The sequence below is a fragment of the Diadema antillarum genome, unplaced genomic scaffold, assembly GCF_040938485.1.
Source record: "Diadema antillarum isolate AM-2024a unplaced genomic scaffold, OU_Dant_1.0 scf00000167, whole genome shotgun sequence".
Classification (NCBI taxonomy): domain Eukaryota; kingdom Metazoa; phylum Echinodermata; class Echinoidea; order Diadematoida; family Diadematidae; genus Diadema; species Diadema antillarum.
In genome coordinates this window covers 1,340,803-1,360,784 of record NW_027271056.1, presented here as the reverse complement: position 1 = coordinate 1,360,784, position 19,982 = coordinate 1,340,803, and the positions used below count along the sequence as shown (strand labels likewise).

Below are 19,982 nucleotides of genomic sequence, written 5' to 3'. Positions count from 1 at the left end.
TATAGTGTGACGTCACTTTCCTGCTCTTTCAGCGAGTCCTTATACCTTTTGAATTGAATCAAATGCTTTCCGAATAAGATGCGGCTTGCTGTCAATTGAAGTTCTGACTAGAATTAAAGACGATTTTCTTCACCAGTAGAAGCCCTACGTCTAGAACAAAAGTCAAACATGGTGAATGAGAAATCTGCAATTTCCGTTCTCGGGTAACTGAGGAAATCAAGACGAGTGGATTCCATGAATATGCGCTATTTTTGTTGCCGAAAGCTAGATCTGGCATCTCCCACATAGAATTTTGTTCCCTTTCTGCCAGCTTGTTCGAATGGAGGTCACCATCGCTACAGTGTAGTAACCTGTCCCTGTGCATTATGCACTTTCAATTTCTTCAGATAACATTGTTTGTGTGTCGTTAAGTAGCTCTGATACGATCTAATGGTTCTCGTGTTTAAATCTCAACTCGCAGTTAACGGCACATGGAGTATTTGATGAAACAATACGCATGCCAGCAATATCGTCAGCGTTTCCGCACCGAGCCATTAGCCGGGGAGAAGGCTCTTTTCACTCTCCACATTTTATTTGCAGATGTGTAATTATTTAGGTTGTGGTTGATTAAGAAAGTCAACAAGGCCGTAGACAGATCGCAAAGTTCAAAAAGGCGGGCGACCGTGCCTTTCTGCATGGTGTCCTCTGTGAACAGACGAGCGCTAAATTTTCCCCAGCAATTACGTGCATGTCCGGTGCTTGATTTCAAATGTCACTCTAATTCGGGGGAAAAAGGAGAAGAAAAGGAAAGAGAAAAGAGAGATTTATGTATTTTGTATGCTTCCATGTATGCTTGGCATTTCCACGCCACTGCATCGATTTTACATTCGCTTGCTTGTGCAGTAATGTAAAACGCACTCAAGGCCATGTCAATTTTCATTGCTCTTCTCAATAATGTTTCGTCTGTGTGCATTACCGCCAGCATGTCCTGTTCCGCTGATATTGTCTGGATCAGATCTTGGGAATTCTGCGTGTGTGCCGCCTCTTTTCCTGTTTAGATTTTTTTCACCCGTCGTTTTCGTATCTTTTATCGCATTTCACATTCGGCATCAGATAATGCAAACCGTATTCTATAACAGAAGGGAATTGAATGATTAAAAAGCTCTCCAATTAGAATGTGAGTCATGAATATGCCGTCGACTTAGAAAAAAAAGTATCCACTTTTGCTACATAATTGATGAATCTCAACTAGATTGCAACTTATTATCATATCTACTGAGCAAAGAAGAAGTTATCTGAGTTAAACAGGTGTCGAAACATCCATCATTCTGTCTTCATTTCGTTATTCCTTGTTCAATAGTTATAAAAATACGTCTACTTTATATACAAGTGTCAACATCAGCATCGTTTCTTGTCCTTTTAATTCTGCAGTCCGAATCCATAGAATGAAGGAAGCATCTTTTTGCTCACGTGAATCAGCCAACCGCATTACCTCATCTATGCCATGGAATGAAAAATAGTTAATTTTAATTATGAATTTGATTTGGTTTGATTTTATTTATTTTCTTCAACATAATTTCATACATTCATCAAAATTCTTTTCAGCAATATCACAGAAAACATCAATATACGAATTACAATGTACATGATTCAAAGAAAGGAAATAAGTGTGTGACATTAATTCCATTAACAAATTATATATTGTATTACCAAATTTGCAAGTGATTAATTGAGAAATTAAGCAGAAGAAGGACCAATACAGACCTATAATGATAGAACTGCAATGTAGTAACATTACAAGTAACTAGTAGTTCAGTCGCTATTTTAATTGAGAAACTGAAGGAGAGAACAGACATTGCTAGGAAGAAGTGCTAGCCCCTTTATATCTACATGTATATCTATCATGTGACGTCATTATCATTAATGATTATATATGTATATATATATATATATATATATATATATATATATATATATATGAATATGTCGAGAATTCACGTATTGGCTCCACGAAGAAATGACGAAATAAACTGGTAATGCATTTTTTTGCCAATAAGGAATGAGTTTATTCGACTCAAATTTTCAGCGGCCTCCGCCTTCTTCAGGGGGGCGTTTCATCAACGAGTTCGTCGGAGGTTTTCACCGACGAATTTGCTATCAGCCAATCAGACGCAAGGATTTACACTGACAACTGTTAAAAGCTAATGAAATCCTTGGTCTGATTGGCTGATAGCAAATTTGTCGGTGAAAACTCCGACGAACTCGTTGATGAAACGCCCCCCAGGAGTCTTGACAATGACGGTATCAAAACAAAGGAAGATATAATGAATTTTGTATTAAAATTATACTAAAGTTATTTTTTATTATATTAAGATTATATTGAAATTAATATTTCATTATATTAAAACTATTAGAGAATTAATTTATATCTATAAATTTCAATATTCATTAAAATTTATAAATTTCCATGGCATAGATGACGTAATGCGGTTTGCTGATTCACGTTAGCAAGAAGATGCTTCCTTCATTCTAAAATGAAGGTACCTTTGTTTTGACACCGTCATTGTCAAGACTCCTGAAGAATTAAAAGGCGGAGGCCGCTGAAAATTTGAGTCAAATAAACTCATTCTTTATTCCAAAAAAAAAAAATGCATTACCAGTCTATTTCTCCATATATATATATATATATATATATATATATATATATGTGTGTGTGTGTGTGTGTGTGTGTGTGTGTGTGTATTCATTTATCTATATTTCTTCTTCTTCTTCCACCCCAGAACACTGGCGTAGGGAAGTACCTGACAGAGTTAGAGCAGCTGACGTTACTGGTGGGATGTCTTTGTCATGATCTCGATCACAGAGGGACCAACAACGCCTACCAAGAGAAGTGAGTTGTTGCTTTCCATGTTATCATTGAAACCACTTTTCAATACAAAGTGTCTCATTTTCACATCCTCCACTGGATGCATTGATATGCATTATTCATGAGTCACAAAACGCAACTCATTTTCAACGAGTTGGCCGTGGTATCGTTCTCAGTCAGGTGTACCTCTCTCGTGTGGAAAATGTCATGATCCGGAAAAAGCTCTGTAAAAAAGAGGAAGCGATAAGATCAAAAGAAGGAATATAAATTGAATCACTACACGCCATATGAGAATGAAAGAGGTACATACACCTATGTCGCTAACCATGGTTTTCTCGTTGACTTGAAGATGCCGGCCGCTAAGTAGCAACACTGACCAAAGATTTACTCATGGCCGATATCCGGTCAAATGCAGGAATTTTAGAAATGAAAACGTATGGGCCGTTCCTTTATCATGTGAAGAATAGTAGGCACGGAGTAGTGGAAGTATAGTATAATCTTTATTTCGCATGATTTATGTAAGAAGTTTTCCTTAACGAAGAACGATATAATGTAACAGTTAATTCGATGGCGAAGTATATTACACCTTATGCCCGCGCGGTATGTCTAAACCTTTCCTTTTCTCTCAATCGCTCTCCCCCTCCCCCTCCCCCTCGTTCTCTCTCGATCTTTTCACACACACACACACACACACACACACACACACACACACACACGCACACACACACACACACACACAAACACACACACACATATACATACAGTCTCTCCTTCATCTCTCGGTCTGTCTGTCTGTCTGTCTGTCTGTCTGTCTGTCCTCTCTGCGTGTGTACATCAGTGTCTCACTTATAGCTAGTTTTATTAGCTGCGATTGGCCCCTGTGCCTCTTTATCAATCCCAGCATCCCTGCTTCATTGGGGCGGTATTCTGCGATTCCGTCGCGTCTAGGGGAGCTAGTTCCTGTTGCGATATCAGAAATTGGACGGTATATATTTGAGGGCTCAATACTTATGTCCCAGTCGAAGCCAATTCAGAATGTCACTCGAACGATATTATCCCGGCCTTTAGATTGAGATGGGAGGTCGTGATATTGCTCTTCGGGTAATCGACGACTGTTTGATTGACGAAGCTTGTAACCCACCATGTATGCAGATGTACTCTATTTCTGCTTAGTGCATTTTTCATAGTCTTTACGGAAAGTACTGTGATGAAATTTGTTGAATTTGACAAAGAAATAACGCAGACCTTCACCAGACAACCCATGAAGTTCAGCTTACAGACATCGAAGGTCAATATTCAATATTATTCTCAGCAAAACAAATCAAGACAATCGTATCATAAGGATAGTGTATTGCAAGATTGAATTTTCCAAATTGGCAACAATATCTCATCACATCTTACCTATTTCATTATCCACGTTACTGGCCCTCGACAAGGGTTGCTTTCAGGTACTCTGTATAATTAAATTGAAGAACGAAGAACTCTGAATCTTTACTCTTTTTTTATTTAGAGTTCAGTACCAACTGCTCCTGTAACTTTTAGAAGGGTCACATGTAATCAAAATCTATAATTATTGAAAGGTAATTTCCCTCGCCATGTCATGGCAAACATAAATCGTACTTATTTCGTGGTGCTTCGCCAAATCGTGGCATCTGAAGTTATGTTATTCGTTACATTGTCTGCTGGAACAGAATAACAGGGGAAGTTATGAACTAACTTTGACCTTTAGAATTCAGAATACGGTCACAGTCAAAAGTTAATGAAAGTAACACTGTGTGTGTCTAGTACTCGATGCGTGTCATAAACTGGACGATACTTCATTTGATCAATTTTGACGGGTTCTGCACTCCTCAATAACACGCTGTAAGGATCAAAGGAGCCGCTAGGATGACACTTGAGGATGTTCTTTGACTTAAAGACGAAAGAGACTATACAGCTAGAAAATCAAAGCTTAGATGGAACGACTTGAATTGAAGTGAATTAAGGAAAAAAATCTGATAACTTTTTTGTTGATTTTGTATTTACCTTTGAAAAGTCAACTAGAACAATTCGATCTACATTTAACTTTAAAATGATTTTTTGCATCTCGGATCTCACCTTGATACAGCAACAATAAAAGATGCTCGACACATTAACAGCTTTGAGGTTGACCCACATTTCAACACACGAAATAATTATGAGTAGAGGAAAGAGAATATTGGGATAATTCAGAGAATGTTTCCTCGGACTGAAAGGCTTTTTACGTGTTTACTGTTTTTGAGGTTGGACAAGAAATACGTGTGAGAGATAGAAGGTGGAGGATGATCACAAATAGGAGATGAAGAAAGGTTGACGAGAGGGTGCTATATGCTCGCTCGTAGTTGTTCCTTAGATGAAGACACCTTCTTGTTTTAATACTGAAGGTGTGCAGGTATAGAAAAGGTGTCTGTTGGCTGCTGATTGGCTGTTTCCACTCTCGGGAAGCATCCATAAACTTTGTTCTATTTCAAGATATATACGTGGTGTCCTGAAAAAAAAAAAACTAAGGTAAAGTCTGGGTACTATTTCAAACTGCAGCATGCACGTACAAAATGCAGGTCCTTATATAAGACGTTTGAGTAATAAGATTAGGTAAAAGTCATGGGGATGTTAATTCATACTTCATTATGCAAAAATGATACGTTTCTAATGAGAGGCAGGGACGATGGGCAGTTACTTATTTCTATAAAGTCATGTAATTCTCAACTTCATTAAGAGACAAACCGTATAATGAAAAAAAAACCTGAACAACGCGTAAAACATTAAACATTGAAATAGTAAGAATCCCTCTTTCTGATTTAACAAATAGAGAGGGTAAACTCCCTCGTGTTCCTTAAACAGGGAACAAGAGACACTAGACTATGAAGCCGTAACAAGGTGCAACATTATACGGTGGATGCGGACACCTAGCGTTACAAAGAAAGGATACGCTTGTCCCCTCAGTCACACCGATACGTGGGATAAGACGTGTAAGTTATCGATTTCGCTTGTCCCCTGGTGCGAATTCTCTTGGTGGTAATCCAAAGCTCTGTCAACAGACAGCTTGAGCCATCTTCCATCAACATCCTGCAACTTTGTGTCTTCCCTGTCATAAGCGCTCACACCATCATGGTGCTGATTTTCTGCGGAACTATTATCGCTCACGCTGTGACATGTTTAGTGAGCGACGTAATATTCCTCGCCCAGCGTATGATCGGAGAGTGGAACAATTCACAGACAATAACCTGCGTGATTTTGGCAAATACCTGCGTCTGGCTCATCATAATACCCTTCTCCTCCCCCCCCCCCCCCCCAAAAAAAAAAAAAAAAATCTTAGAGCGAACATAATATTTTATTCGTTTAACTGGATAATGTCAAGGCCTCAAAATTGAATATCACGTCACATAGAGGCAAAACCTGGGTCAATTATTATCGAAACTCACTCGCTCCAAGGACGGATATGATAATGCGTGCATCTTCAAAGCAAATTTGCTCTTATCAGACCTTGATTTCCTTTCTACCACGTGTGCAATTCCGTTATTTTCATGTAATGCACGGCACATATGGTGCGGAGTCAAGAATAAAGAGGTAGTATCAATAGAAAGGCGAAAAAGGGGAAAATGCTGTAAGTGCTGATTAACAAATAAAAAATGCTGCTGATTTAATCATGCATCCCGCTGAACAGTGAAATACATGTATACTGGTTCAGAGAGAGTGAAATGAAGCATAAAGCATGTAATAAAATGAACGATCAAATGGAGTGAAAACTGAAAATTGTGCTATGGCATCACCCTATTTTCTCTCAGCCCTTTTCGCTGCTCATCTTTCACGTTACAGTTTACGTTCAAATATTCATCATTTGTCGTTTTGTTTTCCGATATGAAGAGCAGCAAAAATCTACGTTTCTCTCGCAAAGAGCTTTGCATGCACTCTAAGTTTGTTGTGGATAAATGAAAAAAGGAAATACATTAATTACCGATTAAAGCAATCTGACTTGATCAGTTATCATGATATATAAAAAGGAAAATTAACTCAAAACCGTATCTAGAGGAAAATTGGATTGTCAAATTACAACTACCTTGATGGATCGTTCCAACTTGCAAGGTGATTTTTACAGCCTGAAAAGTTTTGACCTTATTCATGAAAGCAATCTTCTGTGTTATAACCTTAGATGTTCTTCTACAGATAAATAAGAGGGAGGCCTCACTCGCCGCTTTTACGCATCCTTTAAAGGCTATATTCTATTTTGGATTTTTTTTTCTTTTCAATAGAACCACACTTTCCCGCCGAATCCATCATTCGCAGCCACTTCACCGTCTGCAAAGTACACGCTCCAAGCGTGATACGTGATCCAGCGGTGGGGACTCGTGCGCGCACCGAGCCCAATAAAAAAGTGGAGGGAGCCCGATCGGGTTTCGGAACGCCCTGGGTTCTGAAATGGGTAATCGGTTAAATGTCAGGGGTTCAGAGCCGTTCTCTAGATTCTCGGCTCCTGATCGAGGGGTCAGCGGACTAAGAAGACCCCAACAAAGGTCATTATCCAACCCCACCCCCTTGGTCACCTTGATAAGTGTAAGGAATCAGAAAGCAGAGTTATCAAGAAAAATAATGCTGCACAACTTATCTGTAAATAAAGAGAACACACATATACACATAAACACACACACACACACACACACACACACACAACACTAACACACACTTAAATGCTTACGTCGAGTTTGATTTGCCATTAACAATGAAGCATAATGACGTCATATCATTTCCTCGATGTCCTTGCAACGATGAACATTTTCCCGCCCATAGCACAAGATGAACTTTCGGCTATTCAATACTGAAGATCAAGGATTCGGGAAATGATTCTATTAATTATATTGGCCAAATAATCGGGCATTAATTAAGCGTGCTTTTTCTAGAACAGTATTTTCATCCTTTCGTTACGAGTTTCGAATTCATTTATGCACAGGCACAATTTGAAAAATGTCATTTTTTTTAACCATCACTTACTAGCATGGGCATACAATGGTATGCCATAAGTATAAGAGGGGCTGCGGAATGTTTTAGTGTGTGTGTGTGTGTGTATGTGTATGTGGAGGGTCAAAAGTCAATTGTTTACTCATGACATATTGACCCACAATCGTCTCAGGCCACAGTAACTCCAATTCATATTGGTAGTCTAAAATAAAGTGCACGTAAAACGCATTAAGTTATTTGAGATGACAAACACTCCAAATCGTGTCTGTAACGAACCAAAATAAAAAGTTTTTCTGAAAAAAAAAATTCTGTATGATTATGATAGACTCTTAGTCGTTAATAAGGATTGCCATTAACCTCATAAAACCACAATCAATACTCTTTGAGCAATAATTATGGTGTCATCTAATGATTTGCAAACCGAGTCGTTTAGTTTGATTATAGTAACAAAATTAATTACCACAAACGTTGACATACCCAAGAAAAACGCACAGATGCATGCGTGCTGAAACTACCTACCCCATGACCAATGAACTTGGTTTGTTTTCAGTGTTGTTTCTATTTTTAGGAAAACGAACAGCGTATCGTATGTTTCTTTCTTTAGGTTCTATGCGTTTCATCAATCATGTCTGATAAGAGAAGGTTTGACACAAGATAAAGTATCAATGCCAATCGAGAAGAGGACATGATACACTTTGAGGCGTCGTCGTTGTATGGACTACTGATAAGATTCCATTGTTTACGCCGTGGAAACTGGAGGGGACATATTAGCGCAGCGTCCGACCCGGCGTAGCGTCAAAGTAGAAGTCTTATCTCAGCGATGTCTCGACAAAAGTGTAATGTGTCAATTAAAATGCAGCCTGCCCACTAGCCCTGGGATGGGGATGACGCTGCATCCCTTTTAATGTGAAATGCAGCCACGCCAAAACTGCATTGGGCTGAAACTCGATGATAGATACAGATAAACAGAAGTATAAAATCATTTGTGACGACGCATCGTCAGATACAAACGAAAAAAATGTGTTGATTATTGCATGCAAATTTACATTCTGGGATGTCAACAGATATTTTGAGCAGTTGGTTTGAACTGTTCATAAGCAAAAGCCATCAAAACAAAATTACTTCCTATGGGACAAGCATAATTCATCTAAACATGCCAAATGTATTGTGCAAAAGGCCATCTACTATTATATACACCATTTACCTACACTGTTCAGATTATTGTGACTCAGTCAACTTTTGATCAGGAAGGTGGGATTTTTTTTCCCGAAACATAGAGATTTCAGTCTCAATTGCAACATAGTTATTGTTTTTTTTCTCTCTCTGCCTCTCGACAAACAAAATAGCTTTGCTACTTAGTTCGAATATAATTATAGTCTTGCATATAATGAACTCTACCTAAATAATCTCCAGATATGGCATGTATGGGCATATGTAATTATCTGGACGTATTTACTCATAGTAAAGCATTGTTTTTTTTACATTAAGAATCAACTATAGTATACGACTAAACGGTTACATTTTCGTTATGTGTGACGTAAGTAAAATGACAAATACTAAAAACACTTATTAAGTAGCGCACAAAGGCTGTCTCAGTACTGTTCTCAAAATCTATGAGCATGGAATGGCAATTTGATAAGGGAGTCACTTGCATGTCACAGCAGGCTGAATTAGGAAAACCAAAATGTTTTCCCTAGCTTAGGTAGAAAATGAAATTCGTAATCTCCGTCGTACTCCCTTTCGCAGAGCCTTATAAATGCTTTTTCTCCGCATGCAGCATACATTCATGGACCGCAGAAATGACCAACTCGGAGTAGACGGACGCAACTTGCTGCATAAATACCCGATAAACGTGGCTCTTGCGGCTTGGGTTACTTATTAAGTGGAGCGCTGGAGCGAGGAGGGGAAATTTAAGCATTTCCGATCGAATTTGGCAGGAATCGATGAAGTCCCAGATCGGTCGAATTCATAGAATCTTGGGTAAACATGTGCCGTGGGGATATAAACAGCGCCGACAAAATTGAGAGTAACAGGCCGACAGTATAAGTTCAATATGTAGTATGATACACCGACCTCTCAACACACGTCTTCCTATACAAGCAACGCAAACTCATTCTCCAGCTATGCCAATCTATATTGCATGGTGCTGACTGTCATTGTACAAACGGGGAAAGCAAAGAATGAGTCGTGAATTTAGGTACACTTTTACATGTGATGATGATTACTATTATTACAATCATTTACTAAGTGATATGAAACAGAGGAAAGATCAATAATGACTACATCTCCCTCGTCAAAATCGAACTCGGGTCCTAACGTCACATGATTTATGCATACAGCCCGTGCATAATGGAAATGTGATTCGCAAAAATCACAGACTATGCAAAAGATGCTACATATATGCTTCGCTGATTGCTCCAGTGCACAGCGCACGCCACGCACAGACCGACATACTGAGAAAACTCCGCCGCAAGCCGCAAACTTCGTATCTTCATTAGAAAGCTAATCATGTCCCATTCACGTGCTCTGCATGCGCGGTTGCTTTCTTCAGAAAGAAAGGGTCGCGGGGTATTCGTATCAACATTAAATTTGCTCTGTACGAGTTGCATCAACTAGGGAGCTGTACGCTGATGACGTTTAAAGTGAAACCATGTTAATGATGACCCCTTTATACTATCATTCATCGTCATTTACGGATATTCTGGGGGCGAAAGGTCATACATCTTTAAATCAGGTGCATTAATTTTGTATGCAACTCTTGATATACTAGATGATCAACCGAAATAAGCGTGGGCCTACTCTCGAGAAGAATGATTTGTCTACCTTTATATTCACGCCGAACGCGAAACATATTATTTCATGAACACAAAGACAGATGTCCAACCCCCTTAAAAACATCAAAATGTCTACCATATTAAATTGAAATAGGGTATCCTGATCTGGATGTTAAGAATATCATTATCCAGAAAAAATGCAAAGCAATGCAGAGCAATGCAATTTGTGACTTAACGGCTGGAAAATTTCCTTAAAGTTGCCTTAAAAGTTATACCATAAAATTTTACAATATATGATGTTGAAGTTGAAGACAATACATTCCCTTGCAATGGGTGCATCTTGCGTGACTCACACAGACTAATTGACTTATTCTGAAATCGACGATTCTTCGAAGAACCATTTGATCCAGTAGTTACTTTTAGATGTCCCGGAAATCTTGCGTCGCTATACCGCTGCAGACGATGTGATGTTAATGGCTGTATGATGTATCAGATCTTCAGGGCAAAGGAAGTTGAGCGAAATATCTGTTTGTTCTCAAGGGATCCTTGCGTAATTTCAAATGCTTCCCCCCCCCCAAAAAAAAAAAAAAAAAAAAGGAGAAAGCCATCATGAATGAATAGAGAAACAAAATTCAGTTGACTAATAAAACCCCAGTCCCAGGTTACCCGCGGACATTCGATGACATTTCGAGCAGGTACAGTCATAGCGCCAGTCTCTACCGCGTCATGCATGGTCATAATGCAATATACCTTCACGTTTTATTTTTCAAAATGCCCTCGTGGAGTACCAAGGTAATCCAGTAACGGTAACGAGAATCCTACCCGAGTATGACTAAGCTATCCCTTTCAGTACAGTTTAGCAAAATAATTACTGTCAGTGAACGAGCTGTACAGTGAACGCATGATTCATGGTGCACTGCTCATGATACCCTGCCATTCAGCGACCCGTTTCAACATTAATGCACCTAATCATCTAATCATGCTGTTTTGTGTAGGCATAATGAATACTGTCCATTTACGCACTTCCACTATTATAGCGCGAGTTGTTTAAAGACAATATGAGCTATATAGCCTGTATGTATGTATGTATAATATACATGTATGTATTTGTGCCAATTTCTCCGTCCCCCCCCCCCTCTTCTTGCTGTGCGTCGGTTAAAGACAATGTATAAAGTCTTACTATTGTGTCGTGTATGTAATATGGAGTTGACAGTCCTTTTTTGTTTGTTTGTTTGTTTGTTTGCTTGTTGTTGTTTTTTTAATATCTGTACGTGACAAGTGTGGCAGCGTTTGAAGCAATCCAATCAATCTATATAGGCCTAGTCTGGATACGAAGATACTTTGTGACCGGATAATCATTTCGCGTGTAAGGTTGTGCAAGATAGACATGTTAAAGGGAGTTGTCCGAAATTCCATCTCATATCTAAAAACAATTTTGCACATAATTCAGTAAATATTCGTAGACTGTACACAGGCCTATTAAGCCCCGGACCCTTTTTTTTTCACTATAATTGAATTCTTGGCCGATGCGTCACGCGTTTGAGTTGAAAGGCAAAGTGAACACCAGTTGTTGCTGTTCTGCCAATATGTCATGCAACTCGTATGGTGTAACAGCTTATAGGTTAATCATCATCATTTAATGACAGTGCACTCTCGACTTTGTAAATTTCAAGGACAGTATTGATGATTCTGTTTAAATGTCACATGCGATTATAATGATTTGGGTGAGAAAAATAATTAAGTAGGCGTATATTATCTTTCGTACACAAGCAGTCTGAGAAATGGTAATACCGATAACGTTTAAGATCTAATCTGTTGTGACCTTTAAGCAATATGCTTTATGTATGAAATCGATGTGGAAATATTCTCAAATCATTTCTTGTGACTAGTGTCTCTCCATGAAGTGATTCACCTTTCAATTATGATAGTCCCTAAGAGAAATGCTATATCACTATCGTAAAGTTTATGATTTCAGAGTGCAGAGTGCGACATGTAAAATAATATTGAGGAATCCACAAAACCTTAATACGACTGAGATACAGCGAATAAATTCAATTTTTTCATCACCAAGCTTTAAGCGTTAGAATCTACTTAAAAAGATTAAAATCTCTAAGCGAAGCCACAATGATGCTCATCTTTTTTAGGAATGCTAATCTAATTTTATTCAGAATCCGACGTAATGAAGAGGGCATATGTAAATACGTTTCAAGGTCAAAAGACAAGATTATTACGATAATCTTATTTGTAATGGTAGCATATTACATGCACAAGGGTCATGCTCAAAATGGTTGCATTTACTTCGCGGGATTCGAGCATTTTTATTATTTTTTTTTAGATATATTTATTCATGCATTTATTTCTAATTTTTTTTTTTTGTCAGGGTAGCCCATTCACCAATTGAAGTAGTGGCCTTTAATCATTAGCCATGGGACCCTGAATAATACCGATGAACATCATAGTACATCAAATACCAAAACGTATACACAGGAGAAAGCATAAGCTGTGCATTGCAAAGTAACAATGCTACAACATAAGGTCACCAGAATGCCGAAATATCAATAAATCGATATTATGGGTGGAATGATTAAATATCACAGAATATATTTGGTTGTGTCACTTACAAATAACAACTCTGTTTAAACACTTTTATTAATATTAGTAAAGAAGCTGATCAGATTCAATTACATAAATTGTTCCATTCAAGTAAAAAAAGATATGAGCTATACTTACGACAGTCAAAGCGAAATCTTGGCACACGTAGACTTCCACTGTCTATTTGCCTTGTTTGACGTTCGTACATTATTAAGACTAGCTAAATGTACCTGAAGGTAAAAAGGTGCTAAGTTGTGAACGCATTCATATATCATCATAAGGCGACTGCACAATTAGAAGCGTTTGTCTATAGTGACATCCATTTAAGACTTTTCAGCCCACGGTGTGTCATATGTTTTGCTAAATATTATTCGTGATACCCTCTTTTGATGTTTTTTGTTTCGTTTTGTTTTTGCAGCTTAGTTGTATGGGATTGGAATCTATTTGACCAAACAACAGAACAGTAATCAAATCATGTTAATAGACGGTTAAAGAGTTACTTTAAGGATTGCAAATGCTGTTGTGGTTCAAGATATTTGAATATTTCATTAAACACGATGAAGCGTATATCAAATAATCAGTCATAGTTTCGGCAGCGATAGAGTCGCCGTCTTTTGAGGCTTAATTTTGTGGCTTAATTCATTTCAACTGAAATGAATTAAGCCACATATTCTAAAGATATCAGACAGTTTTTTTTTTTCAATTATGATGAAAGTAAACGTGATTGATGCACTATTTTGCTTGGTTGTGTCAAACTTCAGGTCTCAGTCGCCATTGTCTCAGCTCTACGGATCAAAAGCGACGATGGAATACCATCACTTCAACCATGCAGTCATGATTCTTAGCAGTCAGGTAATCAACCATGCAGTCATGATTCTTGGCAGTCAGATAATCAATCATGCAGTCATGATTCTTGGCAGTCAGATAATCAATCATGCAGTCATGATTCTAAGTAGTCAAGTAACCAGTCATGCAGTCATATTTCTTAGCAGTCAGGTAATCAACCATGCAGTCATATTTCTTAGCAGTCAGGTAATCAACCATGCAGTCATGATTCTTAGCAGTCAGGTAATCAACCATGAAATCATGATTCTTGGCAGTCAGATAATCATTCACGCAGACATGCTTCTTAGCATGCAGTCAGGTAATCAACTATGCAGTCATGATTCTTAGCAATCAGGTAATAAACCGTGGAGTCATGTTTCGTAGCAATCAGATACCGTACTCTCTAAAAAAAAATCTAGTGAAAATTGTCACTCTAAAAAGAGTGAATACAAAAAAGAGTGAATTTTGAGTGAAAATGCTCACTTTCACTCATTTTGGAGTGACGTCAGGGATCACTCCAAAATCTTCGAGTGATCCTTGACGTCACTCCAAAATGAGTGAAAATGAGCATTTTCACTCAAAATTCACTCCAATTTCACTCGAAATTCACTCTTTTTTGTATTCACTTTTTTTAGTGTGAAAATTTTCACTCGATTTTTTTTAGAGAGTAATCAATCATATCGTGAATATCTATCGTGGTTGACACTCGATGAACCATTGTGATATTAACTGTCTTTTTCTTTTTTTTCTCTTTGAGTAAAGATTGACGTAGTCATTACGTCTATATACATTTTGACGTTTTCAATATTTCATGACCGTATTCCTAATTCTATCGTGTGACTGTTGGAATTTAAGTGCAGTTGACACCATTAAAGAGGTAGTCAAGTTTTGGTTGAGGTGGAGCTTCTGGTTTCCAATTTCTTTTGTGAGATAATGGGAAACTTCTTATGAAATGTGAAAGAGCATATGATTCCAAGAGTGTATTTGATGAATATTGGTTTTGAAATGCATAAGGGATCCAAAACAAAGAGGCCCTCATAAAACGTGGGACCTACCATTTATCAGGACCTCTAGGTTTTACCTTGTTTTTTGGGGGCATCTCAGCCGTTTCACAACCAACTTTCATCGAATAAACATTGAATTCTTCTTAGAATTGTATGGTCTTTACTATTTCATGAGTGGTTTTACGTATCACAGATAATTAAATCTGAATCCCTCATCTCAACAAATCTATATCTTCCCTTTAACAATACTGCAAAACAAAAAAAAGGTGTTCATGCATCGCGGATACTTCGTGCAATGGAAACCCTGGTAAGGTATTAAGGACAAAAAAACCCTATATTATTATGTTACGGGAAATCCTTCAATAGGATGAAAGAAAAGTATCAAGCTTATAAAAACAAACAACCAAATAGGCAAAAGAAAATGATTTACATGATAAAGAATAGTTTTTGCTTGAGGCCGACTAGGTCTGCTTTTCTTGGAAATGTTTCCCTGCAGGCCCAGTGTAGGGATGTTTGTTTTGTTTTAAACCTAAAAAATAAACAAACTTGATTTGTTCTTTTCAACGTTAGTGGAAAAGAGATTTCCGCAACAAACATCAACACCTCGTGATAGCGGTCTCACAGGGTGCCCTTTACTAGTATTTGATCCGTGAATACAATTGTGACAGGGATTTCTAGTGTCTGTTATACAAATAAAAAAAAAATTCTCTCACCAAATCAGCCCGTATTCTGTTTCATGAATTATCATCTTCTCCGGGCATTTAGGATCAGTGTTTAAGCGGCAGCGCAAATTGGCACCTGCAGCACCGTCATAGAGCGTGTGTGAGATGTGACATTTCGTGTACAATGTTTATCCGTACATTTCCAGGGTCACAACATCTTTGGCAGTCTTTCATCAGAGCAGTACAGTGAGGCCATGAACATCTTGAAGCATTCGATTATCTCGACCGATCTCGCTTTACACTTCAAGTGAGTATCGACAAAAAAGAAAAAATGCCTGCGGATTTGGCATTTTGTAGTCTGATTTGTTTTGTTTTCAAAAAATCGAAACCGAATGGGCCGCTTTATCAAGGTCACGTGAAACGAGTCAAGTTAGTTCAGACTTATAGTAAAAGGGGAAAACCAAAATGGACTTTTTTTCACTGAGATTTAAGCGAGTCTTTCCGCTTGATGCCAGCGATGTGTTCCGGAAGGGAGAAAAATATATCGGGTGGAAAGAAAAAAACAGGAAGACGTATAGTGTAGTAGACCCATTTTTAGGGGAGGGGTGTGGGGGAAACCTGAGTTACATCAGTTAGACTTCACCACTGACTAAGGACTGAGGTAAATCGTAACATCTGAGTGACAGGTGGAATAATGTACAAAAGAGCATATACCTTTTAATTCTAGGAAAAATTACAGTTGGAGTAATTTCTTGCTTCCGGAAAAAAAAGGGGGGGGGAGGATGATGATCTGTTTAAACAATGCCAACATTAAATTTGTAGTAAATCATTTCAAAGTATGCTAAGTATGCTTTCAACATTTGAAGTTTGAAAATTGCTTCAATTCATGTTACCCTAACCTTGTTAGGTTAGGATATAAAGTAAAGGTAGGCCTGAAGAGCACCTTTCTAGCTGGCATGACAGAGAGGCAATTTGTATAGAGGGGCGGGACAGGGAAGATTGGTCGCTGGAGAAACAGCAAAGTTGTCAAATGATTTCATCTCTGATTTTGATTTTCACAGAGTCCGTGGTCAATTCTTCGAGATGATACGAACGCAGAAGCACAGTGACTGGAGTTCGGCACAGCACAAGGAACTACTCAGGTGAATGTCTCTGTCAACTCTATGTCATTTTATCATTGGCAAACCAATTAAAAAAGGTTAATTGCATTTTCGGATTGAGGGTTAAGGGGGAGGGGACTTTGACTTGACGCCAGAAGAGAACGGATTTAAATTATCTTTCTTTCATTCCTAATAAGAGAGGGTGAGTGGTATTTATCATTCTTGTCTGGATACTGATGAATTTTCTTGAAGGCATCGAGTGACTACTATATATATTTACGCCAAAAAAAAAATCGAGTGAAATCATGGGGGAAATGGGCAAAATAAATACACGTATTTATCTTTGCTACACGGCCAAAAAGGTTCTAATTTAGGTCAATCATTGAACTTCATGTCTTAACCGGTCATTTCTGGTGTTTACTTGATCACATATAGTCCTTGTCATGCATCAAGGCGAAAATTATCACGTGCTATAAAAGTTACCAAACTGAGATCATGAAACGCTCGTTATGTTGATGCGTTTTAAGCGAACAATAGTGATATTGTCGACAGAAATATGATTTTTTCTCTTGAATAGATAGAAATATATATTTCCATCGATGTACTATCGATATGTGCTGTAATGCCGTTTTAACATTGTCAGATGATTTGGAATGAATGTTTGTGTTGCTTCTTGGGTCTTCTTACAGGGGAATGTTAATGACAGCTTGTGATGTCGCAGCCAGTACCAAACCATGGAGGATACAGCAAAAGGTATACTCGTAGTGTCTCAACTCTATCATTCTTTATCGTTAGTTAATGATTTAGCATCTTCCCCCAGAAGTCATCTTTTGCAGGTTAACACACGACTAGATTATACAGAATATATTAAGGATGCGTTATTTTAAGCTCATTGGTTAAGTTTCAAGAGATGTAATTTATTGAAGATTTGAGTGGAACAATGGGATCCAAATGTGCATGTTTGCGACTCTTGTCACTGATTTGTAAAATCATGGAAAATGATTCCTACTTTTACAAGTATCATTAAGCCAACAGTGCCAGGAGATGTAACTCGAATTTAACTCAGTGTCACCTGTTAGAGAATCTAGAGCCCTATACCCTCGATACCACAGTGTGCCGATTAGTACGAAGTGGTGTAAACATTCTGCTTAGAGTATGGGTTAACTTGATTTATCTGTCTCTCTCTCTGCATCTATCATTATGAATCACTGAGTGATCTCCCTCCTCATAGTTAGTTTCCAATCATTAATGTAACGCATGTTGATGATGGTGAAAAAAGAGCCAGGCTACAGGCATTACCTCACAGTCTGTTCTCGTAGGTGTTCAAATCTTGTAGGTTTTCAAATATCATATCTAAATATTCACCACGTATTGTGTCAATATACCCGGCAGTCTGCATAAAAGATAAGAAAGGATGGAAGCTAAAGTTTCTTATCTGTCCTCGGTACAAAATTATGTATCACAGCTTTCATCAGGCAATAGGTTTGATGTAAAAACCTTGCTTGTAAATTACGGCCCCGTCCTTGCGTGCACTGTGTGTGTGTGTGAGTGTCTGTTACGACGGTACAACCGTTTGTATTTTTATGCTTGATTTGACCCTACGCATGATTTCTTTGCCGTTGTAAAATCCCAACCTTCCGAAACGCAGCAGTGCGTTTGGGTGTTTTATGGGTATACAGCACAGTCATCATGCTCTCTACAATAACTCGATGAACAAGAAAATTTGGAGCATTGATGTTGCAAAATCCATGACAGACAGAGGAAGAAATAGAGAGAAATAGAGGAAGGCAGAAAGACAGAAGAGCAGAGAAGAGAGAGAGAGAGAGAGAGAGAGAGAGAGAAAAGAAAGAAGTCGGACACGAACAAAGAGAGGTGATGACGTCATAAAAAAGGAGCATGACAAAGCCCTCTGTCTAGTGCAAGTGCGATCCTATACGTCTTACGGGGTGGGGGAGGTCCGGGGGAGAGGTAGCTCTAAAAAAAATGTGCTACCTACCCTTGTCCAAACACGTCTAAAAAGACCCTGAATGGTGTATTAAGGCTCAAAAGACTTGCACCCCTAAATGGTGTTATACCTCAAACATAGGGCCTACTCTATCACGTCACCGGGGACGTCATATACCCTAATGACGTATTTCGTTATGGTAACAAGTGCAATACCCTAACACGTCAACAATGTACCCTAACTGGCGTATTTCGTAAACACTTCATATAATACACTGTTTGGAACAACAAAATAACACGTGTAGTTTCCTGAAATACAAAAAGGTACTAAGTAAAACAGATTTTGATTGTATAATCATCCTCAACGCAACATGCAGTAGCGAATGTTTGATACATATTTTGTGAAAAAAAGACCTCTCTTGCTGCAGAGATATCTAGTATCTCCAAAGTAAATACAAGGACTACAAAACTGCAGCAGTTTGATGCCAGCGCTTTGTTTGTATGTATATTTGATTTTGACAAACGAAGATTCGAGGCCAGCGTCACTCTATCAGCTTCCATTTCCTTGTTCTCGTTTTTCGTTCCCTCACAAATTCATGTTTTTGGTGTGGTTTTTTTTTTTGACATCGTCTTCTCCAAATTCTGACAATATTGTCTTTTCTTCGCTAGATTGCCGAATTAGTGACGAGTGAGTTCTTCGACCAAGGAGACATGGAGAGGAACGAACTCAAGATCGAACCGACAGTAAGTTGCACTAATGATAATGATGACATCATTATGTCGTCATAAAGCATCATGCTTGTCAGCTGGTGACATCATGCCTGTCGCCTGTCATGCGATTCCTCTACCTGACTACTTGAATCGCTCTAAAAGCACTTCTCACTAATTATGTACTTACAGGGCCTGCCTATAACACCCAAACAACACAGACTTCATTACAGCAGGGTTAGTTAACACCTGCATGTCTTAAGGTTATTAAAAAAGAATCATGCACAAGAAACAAAAGACCTCCTAAAAAAACACACACAAAACAAAGAACAATCAAACGAGGCAACAACGACAAATTAGCAAACAAAAATGAACAAAAACGTGTTATTTAGAGAAGCACATTACCTGAGACCTGAGTGCCTATATGATTACCATAATGGGGTCGACAAATTAGTGTGCATCGTTTCTGAGCGGTGAATAAAACATTCTCTCCTATTTTTAATGAACCTCCATAATATCAAGTCATGATGCATACTAGGGTACATACAACTCCGCTT

At 38.3% G+C, this 19,982-nt stretch overlaps 1 protein-coding gene across 1 annotated transcript in view; it reads left to right on the top strand.

Annotated features, from left to right (window-relative positions):
• Positions 1-19,982, top strand: part of LOC139722569 (dual 3',5'-cyclic-AMP and -GMP phosphodiesterase 11A-like) — a 135,396-nt gene that overhangs the window by 113,314 nt on the left and 2,100 nt on the right. The window contains exons 13-18 of the mRNA XM_071633860.1: positions 2,760-2,869; positions 13,944-14,034; positions 15,880-15,980; positions 16,735-16,815; positions 17,463-17,526; positions 19,387-19,461. Coding sequence (XP_071489961.1) covers positions 2,760-2,869; positions 13,944-14,034; positions 15,880-15,980; positions 16,735-16,815; positions 17,463-17,526; positions 19,387-19,461 — 522 coding nt within the window. The remainder of the gene's footprint in view (positions 1-2,759; positions 2,870-13,943; positions 14,035-15,879; positions 15,981-16,734; positions 16,816-17,462; positions 17,527-19,386; positions 19,462-19,982) is intronic.